At 35.7% G+C, this 10,656-nt stretch overlaps 1 protein-coding gene across 1 annotated transcript in view; it reads left to right on the forward strand.

Annotated features, from left to right (window-relative positions):
- Window positions 1–10,433, forward strand: part of SMC2 (structural maintenance of chromosomes 2) — a 62,294-nt gene extending 51,861 nt beyond the window's left edge. The window contains exons 23-25 of the mRNA XM_080820127.1: window positions 2,957–3,117; window positions 6,755–6,902; window positions 7,950–10,433. Of these exons, the coding sequence (XP_080676253.1) occupies window positions 2,957–3,117; window positions 6,755–6,902; window positions 7,950–8,108 (468 nt within the window). The 3' untranslated portion in view covers window positions 8,109–10,433. The remainder of the gene's footprint in view (window positions 1–2,956; window positions 3,118–6,754; window positions 6,903–7,949) is intronic.
- Window positions 10,434–10,656: the final 223 nt, after the last annotated feature.

The following is a 10,656-nucleotide window of genomic DNA, read 5'->3' on the forward strand; positions in this document are numbered from 1 at the left end:
GGTTTCTCTTGCCCAGGCTGACAGAGATCAAATACTCCTTCTCAGAACATTTCTCTAACAAGATTGGCATATTGTTTACCAATTACAAGTTATTAATTACATTTCAGAATTCATAATTATGCATTCTATACATTTTTAGCAAAGCATTTTGTATGTTAATAATCCTGTAACTGATAGTTAACCATCCATGTTTTACAGATGAAAAAAATCAAAGCTTAGGAAGTTGAAATAGCCTAAGATCATATAGCCCAAGGTGAAAAAACTGGAATTCTCTTTTCCTAAAATAGAATCAAAGTTAAAACTGCCTTTAGTTTCTAACTGCTGTCGCCCTTGTTGCCCTTAAAAAATTGGGCAGAAAGCAAGGAAGTTTAGGATTCTTTCACTGGACTGTCATTCAGCAAAATCCCAAGTACCTTTTTTATTTTGTATTATGACAACTTTGGCAGATTTCAAGATTCTTGACTAGTATTTCTGCTTCCCTGGCTGCATGTTTTTGTCTCCTTTAGGATAATTCCTTAGCCTCTTACGTGGAAGTTTTCCTGTATCTATCGTAGCAAAAGACTCAGCCAAGAGATTCCAAATATAGTTACTGTGCTGTTTGGTACTTTAACAATTCTGTGCCTCTAGGATTTAATTGGGCATCTTGCTTTTTTGCTTTTTTAATTCTGTAATTATCAGAATTCTGAAAACTTCATTTTCAGTAATGGCAGCACAATTATCCTTTTCAGTCACCTTGTTTTTACTACTTTATAACTTATTTTCAGTGTTCCATCTCCCTTTGGTGGTTGCTTTTTTAAAATGCATGCAAAAAGTTGGTCCCATTATTCTTGTATAAATATGGATTTAACACTGGATCTGAAAGGTTTTGTCTCTTGTTTTTTCCCCATGGTTCCTGGATTTAGTACAAATACAAATTTATCCTTCAAATTGATGTTCCCCCAATTTCCAGGGTTCTCTCAAAGCAGGTAAATTTATTGAGTGCTTATATGTCAGGTACTATTCTCATATTTTCTCATTTAATCCTCACAATAACCTGTTGAGGTAAGTAGTATTATTTTCAGCATTTTATATTTCCTTCTAGCTTCTAGCACACTGGATACAGAAAGCCAGAGTAGTTACAGCATTGGCTGTGTTTATTTTTCTGTTTCCTTCTTAACCATATTGGATTTTCAGAATTTGATTACATTTCACCTTATATCTGTCAGTGAATGTAGTGCATTTTTTGTCTTGTATAGGGCCATATTCATCTCTGCGCATTAACTGATATATTTCTCTTACCCTTTGGAGGAATTTGCCCATGGGATCCATAGTCATGTTCAGGGTTTAGTAGTAGTCCACTGTTTTAATCCTCTGTTTAGTGCTTTTCTATTGCCTGGCCAAAAAATTAAAGAAAAAGAACCAAAGGTATTCATAAATACTTTGCTGTCTTTATCATCCCAAAAAAGACCTCTCCATTATGATGAACCTCACCTAACTTTAGAAATCTACCCCAGATAAAACTACAACCTATTAACTTGGTGTAGGATGTTACTCAGCATGTATGCAATTGCTCTTAAAACTGTATTCCTTAATGGATAAAGAAGATGTGGTATATATACACAATGGAATACTATGCAGCCATCAAAAGAAATGAAATCTTGCTATTTGCGACGACGTGGATGGAACTAGAGGGTATTATGCTTAGCGAAATAAGTCAATTGGAGAAAGACAACTATCATGATCTCTTTGATATGAGGAAGTGGAGATGCAATGTGGGGGGGTTGGGGGGAGGTAGGAAAAGAAAAAATGAAAGAAGATGGGATCGGGAGGGAGACAAACCATAAAAGACTCAATCTCAAAAACCAGACTGAGGGTTGCTGGGGGGAGGGGGAACAGGAGAGGGTGGTAGGGATATGGACATTGGGGAGGGTATGGGCTATGATGAGTGCTGTGAAAGGTGTAAACCTGGCGATTCACAGACCTGTACCCCTGGGGATAAAAATACATTATATGTTTATTAAAATAATTTAGAAAAACTATATTCCTTAATAAATCTGTATATTCTGATTTTATGTATCTAGATCTCTTCAAGCACTTGAATTTGGAGATTTCTCTAGAGAACATGACGGTCAGATCCTCATGGGTTTGTGCCTGTGTATGCACACATTCAAATTTGCTGAATTCTAAGATTATTAGTTATATATTCAAAGACAAATGACCAAATTCTTAAATCATTGATCAAATGTGTATGCACAAAAATTACCCAGTTACAATTAAAAATTGACCCTAAATCTCTAGGTAATCTACTGTGGCTTGATGGAGATAAGTCAAACAGCTTCTTTAGCCTTTTTCTATTGGGGTCCAGTCCTGTTCCTGTCTTTTGACAACTTCTTTGAGAAGAAGCATACAGGAAAGGACCATTCGACACCTTGACCAGATCTGGTGGTTTGATTTCATGCCTCTTTTTTTCCTAGACTTCGCCTTGATTTTAGGCTTTTTAAGGTTAACTGAAACAAGTTTTATAAGAGAACATGTTAATGCCAAAAAGAATTTTTTATTTCTGCCTCTCCCAACTGCAGCTTGAGTCTCCTGTCATATAGTTGTATGTCTCTGAAGATTCCTATAATACAGCTTACAAAAGTCAGAATTTCATGGTAGAGTTAGAAGTATAGCCTTTAGTTCCCATTGGAAGTTAGAGCAGAGTTTAGTAAATTTTTTCTGTAAAGGGGCAGGTAATAAATATTTCTGGCTTTGTGAGCCGTATAGTCTCTGTTGTAATTACTAGACTACTATTTTAGTGCTAGCAGCCTTAGACAATATGTAAATGAATGGGCATGGCCAGATTTGTCATATGGGCTATAATATGTCAAAACCTGAGTTAGTAGCAGATACAGATTGAAGATCCAGTTACCAACATTTGATTAAAATATTATAGAAGGCTTTCCAAGAATAATCTTTGTTTTTTTTTTTAATCCAGGTGAACAAGGACTTTGGGTCTATTTTTTCTACTCTTTTGCCTGGTGCTAATGCTATGCTTGCACCACCAGAGGGGCAAACTGTATTGGATGGTCTGGAGTTCAAGGTTGCTTTAGGAAATACTTGGAAAGAAAACCTAACTGAACTTAGTGGTGGTCAGAGGTGAGTAATCCCTTTGAAGTATTACAATTTCTCATTCCTCTTACTTTATTATAATCTATCCGCTCAGAGTTAAGCTAAACAAAATTGAAAATTGGTAGGTAATCTTTACATGTAGGATTTAAGAGCTTAATTTGTAAGAATGCAGGTTTTTTGTTTGTTTGCTTGTTTTTAAGAACTTTTGATTAAAATAGTAGGCAACGGGGCACCTGGATGGCTCAGTTGGTTGATTGTCCAACTCTTGATTTCGGCTCAGGTCAGGATCTCAGGGTCATGGGATTGAGCCTCGAGTTGGGCTCCATGCTCAGCGGGAAGTCTGCTTGAGATTCTTTCCCTCTTCCCCTGCTTGCATGCATGTGCATGCTCACTCTGAAATAAATAAACCTTTAAGATAGTAGGCAACAAAGGAGAAATAAGGATAAGTGATTAGAAAACTAGATAAAATATATGAAAAACAGTTGCTTTTAGACTTTGGGAAATGAATATGATACCTGAGTGCAGTGAAACAAAAGCGCTGAGCTCAGTGTTCATCCCAGATTTCTCTGTAGGAGAAGTTTCTGGTTTGCAAGTGCATGGAGGGGAATCCACACAAAGCCTCACTAAAGTGGTCTCACTAAATTAAAGAAACAGAATTTTGGGAGGCCCCAACTTAGTATTCAGTCTGTACTGTCCCTGAGGTGAAAGGAAAGTGCATCGCATACCTTTAAGAGAGCAAGCTGATCCTCATGTACCTTGAGACTCTAACATAACACAGTATCTGGCATCTGATAAAAAGTACTGGACAGAAATCAAGAAAATGTGGCTCATAGCCTAAAGAAAAAGTATTCATTGGAAAGAGACCTAGAAATGACAGGTGATAAAAATCGAAGACAAGGAAGTTACAGAATTATGTTAATTATTTCCAAGAATTACAGGGAAAAAAGAACCTATTAGACTTTCTGGATATACAAAATATGCCCAGAAGTCAAAGTTCACCACATGACATTAACAGATTAGACAGTGTAAAAGAAACCTAAATGACTTTGAAGACACAGAAAATAGAAACTATTAAAGCTAAAGTGAGAAAACAGAAAACTCTAAAAATAGAGCTTCACTGACCATCACACCAGCTAACATACATGTATTTGGAGCTCCAAAAACAGAGGAAGAGGCAAAACAGAAAAATACTTCAAATAGTTACCCCAGATTTTCCCAATTTGATGAGTTCTGTAAACCCACAATCTTCGTTTCTGTGAATCCTTAGTAGGATAAACACATCCCCTGCCCCTCCCCTCCTCCACACAAATACAATAATATAGCAGAGTATGTTATATGAAATTGTGGTTTTTATATGCCAGTGATTAGAAAAATCTTAAAACAGCCAAAGGTAAAGAGACATATTACATGGCAGGGAACAAAGATAAAAATAACTTCAGGCTTATTGTTAAAAATTATGCAAGCCAGAAATCTGGAACAACATCTAGAAAGTGCTAAAAGAGAAACATGTCAACCAAGAATTCTGTCTAATCAAAATATTCTTCAAATTGAAGTCAATATATTTTTTTCAGAAAAACAAAAGCTGGAGGAGTTTGATCCCAGCAGAACTGTGCAAGTTAAAGTTTTCAGGTGAAAGGAAAAGGATACCAGAAGAAAACTTGGATCTACATAAAGGAATGAATAGTGTTGGAAATAGCATGTTCTAGACTTCAGGGAAGTTTTTCCAAGCCTTGCATAGTGATTCAGACAATCAGCATACTAAAGAGAAACTTAGGTCATGTGGCCTAATTCCTCACCTGCTGCAGAGAGCCAAATAATTAAAACCTCCTGAGAGAGAAATTGTGGGTATTCACATAATTAAAGATGGTTAGTTACTTTGTATTTTTTCCCTTGAGGATGTGCAATTCTAGTCCTTAAATTTTCTCACGTGCCCTATGATGCCATCATGTAACTCTTAATGTATGTAGAAAATACTAAGACCTGTTCATTTTTCTTGTGAAAACCTTTGTCATTTTTATGATTAGAATAGTGGTCCCTTGATTTATTTCATTATGATTAAGATTCCTAAATATTTTAACAGTATAAAACATCTTCTGGTGACTGTTAAAATTGAATTCCATAGTTCAGATCCCAGTGTCTAACATTTTTTTTTTGCTGAAGTCCTAGAAAATGTTTAGAGGAACACAAATGTATGCTTATTTTATTGGGACCTGAAAATTATTTCCATGATTAAGATGATATGAAATTATTTCTACATATATACCACTGTTTTAGATGTATATCCAGCACAGTAGTTTAACTCTTGGTGAGATTTTTTTTTCTGAAAGATAAGTTTGAAAGAAAACTCAGTGTCTTAAGCATTTGGCACAGAGAAAGCCAAGGAAAAATAATTTTAGGTTGCTTGAATGACCTCAGCTCCCCTCTATGGTGGTAGATGTCAGTCTCACTATTTTTTATTGGCACTGTTTCATTCATTGCCTTTGCTAGAAATTTTGGTTTCACCTTAAACATTGAAAAAACTTTTTTTTTTAAGAAAAAAATATAAGAATTATGATTGTTAATACCAGATTAGAACAAAACCACCTACAGTTACAGGGGATGGTTAGCTAGAAGAGAACTAAAGAGGACCTATAGAATCTGACTAACTACAAATTTTAAGTAAGGTGTATTATTAGGGTTCTCCGGAGAAACAGAACCAGTAGGGTGTGTATGTGTATGAAGAGATTCTTTTTTAATAAGGAATTGGCTCATCTTACTGTGGAGGCTGAAAAGTCCCACAGTTTGTTGTCTGCAGGCTGGAAACCCAGGAGGGCCAGTGGTATAATTCAGTCTGGGTGTGAAGGCCTGAGAACCAGGAGCACTGAGGCTGAATATCCATGTCCCAGCTCAAGTAATGAGGCAGGAAAGAACAAATTCTTTCCTCTGCCTTTCTTACTATTGAGTCCTTAAGCAGGCAATGGGGTGTCCACCCAGCTGGAGAGGGCAAACTGCTTTACTGTGTATTCCAGTTCAGATGCAGATATAACCCAGAAATACCCTCACAGACAAACCGAGAAATAAAGTTTAGTCAAATATATGAGTACTTCGTGATCCAGCTAAGTTGACATACAAAATTAAGCATCACATAGTAATTGTTTGAACTTCTGACACTGGGAAGTAACGGGCCATAATCTATACAACTTACTCTTAAATGGTGCCAATAAAAAACGGATATTGGTGTGTGCGTGTGTGTATATGTATACTCCTAAGTGCTTGCATAGTGAAAGTTTGAAAGAGGCACCTAAACCCGTTACAGTTTCACCAAGACAATAGCTGTTGTCTTAACCAGTAAGTATATAGCCCTCACTCCCCTGCTACCTAGGCATCTAACAGCAATTGGGGAAGGAAAGAAAATACTTACCATCTTTCCTTAAGGAGAAGTGCCATTTATCCCAATTCTTTGATTGGAAAGAATATAAACCTGTTCAAAATAAAACTCTTTGAAGAGGAAAAAGGAAAAGGTAAAATAAAAGAACCAGTTTAAAAAACGTTAAGTGTTGACGTTTGAAACTTCAGTTAAGCCTGCACTATTGGATAGTAAGAGGATAGCAAATTTGCTTCAGTGTTTTGGTAAAGAGTGGTAAAGTCACGTCTTGATAACTTTTCTTTTGGTCTTTTTTTGCAGGTCGTTAGTAGCTTTGTCATTAATATTGTCCATGCTCCTCTTCAAACCTGCTCCAATTTATATCCTGGATGAGGTGGATGCAGCCTTGGACCTTTCTCACACCCAGAATATTGGACAGATGCTGCGTACTCATTTCACACATTCTCAGGTAAGAACCAGAAAAAATGTCTCTGTCATAGTTTTAGTATTTGTTCTTCTAAAACTATTCTTTAGTAATGGCCAACACTAAGATATTTAGGGTTGAGAAATATTAAAGCATTTTGTATCTCTTTTTAAATATATATACTGAATATTTACATATACTTCCATTCAAGTGGATATTGAAGGAAAAAAAGGTTTGGTTTCCTATTAAAGAGGGAGCCAGGCATTACCATTGTTGACTGTACCATAAGGAAGAATCTAAGTTTTTCATAATTTGGAATTAATTTATGGTTAATATTATTTTCTCTAGCTAACTATCCTAGGACACACAATCAAAGCAAGACTGTTCTAGGAAATCAGAAAATCCTGTGGTGCTTGATGGGAGTACTCATCATTTTTCCTAATGAAATAGAAGAAAAGAAATAGAGAAAAGCCCCTTTAGGAATAGTTTGTTTTTATGGAACTGTTGCTGCAGGCACTGGGGCTGCCACATATGGTTATATAGATAATGCAACGTACAACTCTGGGGGGCTTCACTTATCATAGTTATCACAGACTATAGTATTATGGTAGTCTTTTTAGCAGGTAACAGTGAATGATACCTTTTCTTAATTTTGTAAATGTTCCATTTGAGCTAGTGGTAGTGCTTGTAGGAATTTGTAGCCTTCTTTGATATTCTTAAAATATCACAGAGAAAGATATTTCACCAGGGCATTTAGAGTTAGCAACAAAACAGTGATGCCAGCTGCAGAGGACAGCAACAAGCAGTCACCAGTAGGAAGTAGTAAACCTGGGTAATGAAGCACTCAAAGTCAAATTAAGAGACTCTTAAAACCCAGATACAAAAAGCTAGAATTCATCTAGGTGCCCAGTATTAGAACTGTTTTTCACTTGCAGTTGAGGATGGTGCATTTGCTTCGAGCTAAGCTCTGAAAGAAATAACAAAATCAGAATATCTCCAGAAAGTTCTTAACCCCAGAATACAAATAGGAGTGCATTTCTTCACATTACAAAAAGTATCTTTTATGCTTTTTTTTTTCCTTTTTCCCTTAAGTTCATTGTTGTGTCACTAAAGGAGGGTATGTTCAACAATGCAAATGTCCTTTTCAAAACCAAGTTTGTGGATGGTGTTTCTACAGTAACCAGATTTACTCAATGTCAAAATGGAAAGATTCCAAAGGAAACTACATCCAAGGCAAAAGGACCCAAATGACCACATCTGGAAGTTAAAAGAACAAATTTACTCCTTCACCTTGACCTATATTTTAAACATAAAGAACTTGGACTTTACTTATTTATGTAAAAATGTGATGTTGTTACTTAACCCATATCTTCTCTTCCTTTATGTAATCACTTATAAATACGTAGATTCCTCTCAATTAGTTTAACTGTCGTCCAATTACTGTGGATTGTGATTTTATGCATGTCTTCAAATGCTTTTTTATTACAGAATTCTTTTATATATACAGGGGAGCCTGAGATAACCTGGTTGGTGGTAAATTCTGTTTGTAAAATCAAAAATACAAAGCAACAGATGAAATTAGAGGATAAATATAGCTGATAGTCAGCTTTTAATTAGTTAATTCCTACGGTAATATTAGTGTGTTTTCTGTTGTTAAGAAAGTCATTTAGGTGAGGAAGACTTATAAAAGCAAGTATCTGGACCAACAGAGGGAACATAAAAAAAAGCTATTAGGCATGCACGAGCTGTTTGTGGCTCTTTGAAGGTACAGTGCCAGAGCCCTGATTTAGACTCAGTGATTTAGACTTAGCGATGTTTGGTTATCATGTTTCTATATGCTTAGTAACTGGTGTGTGCAATCTTAAGTTTTTTAAAGTCCTTACCACTTTTTAATAGAAGCCTGGGAGAAGGTGTTTTGCACGCTGCCCTCCACCTTTATCTAAAGTCTCCTCTTGTTTTCAGAGTCCAATCAGTAACAATCTATTGGTGAATGCGAATGTATTTATTTTTCCTTCATTCTGATACATTTATAAATAGAGCCATCTGTTTTACCAAAAGAACTCAAAATTTGTTTATTATGTCTTAGTGTCTTCTGCTTTCTAGTTCAAAAGGTTGAATTTCCTTTAAGAACTCAAAAGAAGCACTACCAATCACTGTTAAGATTACTGTACGTAGTTCCTGTTATCTCTAGGTACATCACCAGAATAGTGTCTCTAAACTTTGAGTCTTGAAAGCTCTCACATGGTCTAGTCTGGTCTTGAGTATGTTATTTTGCCTTACATCCTTCTTGATACTTGAGTCTTAGTTCCTCTAGTTAACCTTCACCTATATATGCTTTTAGTTCTTGGCCTTGGCTTTAACATTTCTTATCTTTCCTTCTCATGTCAGATAACATCCAGGTAACTGATATAATGGGAAACATAGGAAAGGATTGAATCTGCAATTAGTTCTTGTCCACTGTGGGAGGAGAGGGAGACAAAGCTATAAATGCTGAATTATAGGAAGTCTAATACCACATGTAAGAGACAGGAGTTTTTTTTTTATTTACTCTCAAATGTATTGCAGATCATTTGCCAGGACATTTCTGTCAGTTCACACTTTCAGCAAGGTCACGTACCTGTTGACCACAGCCTAATCAGCACTAGCTATTAGTTTTAGTATTTCTGATTTGCTAGTTACAAAATGGTACTTCATTGCTGTTTTAACTAGGACTTTATAAATAACTTGTGAGGTTGAATATTTTGCCATATGAACTAATTTTCTTTACTACAAATTTTGTTTGCTTGCTTCCCTAATTTTTGTCATATGTAACCTTGCTCTTGGATGAAATTCCTCAAACATTGAATTTTTGTGTCATGTTGTTCATATTCTTTGATTAGAAGAAGACATGAAGGGGAACTGGAGACATTTATTTCACACATCTGCAATAGGAGTAACATTTACTGAGCTCTTTTATACATCAGATGCTATTCTCATTTGCACATGTTTTCACATTTGAGGTAAGTACTGTTGATCAGCATTATATAATTGAGGAAATTGAATTGAGCAGAGAAATTAAGTAACTTGTCCACAGTGACAGTATAGTTAGTTCAAAGCAGAGCCAAGATACCAATCTTGGCAGCTGGTCTCCAGAATCTACAGTATTTCTGACAGTTTGAACATTTGTGTTTATCGTACATAATAAATGTAAGACATACCTGGATAAGCAGTATGCATGATGTGAGAAAATTATTTTAGGAAGAATGCCAAACATTTAAAAAGAATTCCTTTTTTTGTTTGGTTTGTTTGGGCATTTCAGGTACACTAACAACAGCAAAAGCAAAAACTCGAGATTCCCTCTTCCAATACGGTGAAGGAATCAAATAGTCCAGCTGCTTCCACAATCATGTCACCTGCAATTTGGGGCGCGTTTTCTTCCTTTTTGATTTGTATGCGTTTTATTTACTTTTCTTAACTGCACCGTCTTGAAGTTCCAGCCTTATGTTGTTTAAGAGTAATAATGAGAGCCGGCATATTTGCCTTTTTTGTAGAATTCTGAGGAAAGCATTCTGTCTTTCACTATCTAAATAAAATGTTAGCTATAGGCTTTTGGTTTATATTCTTTATCAAGGTAAAGACTTTTCCATCTATTCCTAGTTTGATCAGTTTTGTCATGGATGGGTTATTGCATTTTCATTGCTTTTTTTTGCATTGATGATACGATCATGTAACTTCATGTGTTATGAATTATATAACTTAATTTTTGGATATTACACCTATTTAATCTGGTATTCCTAGATTAAACCTCGTTTGGCCATGG

The sequence above is a fragment of the Martes martes genome (genome assembly GCF_963455335.1).
Source record: "Martes martes genome assembly, chromosome: 12".
Classification (NCBI taxonomy): domain Eukaryota; kingdom Metazoa; phylum Chordata; class Mammalia; order Carnivora; family Mustelidae; genus Martes; species Martes martes.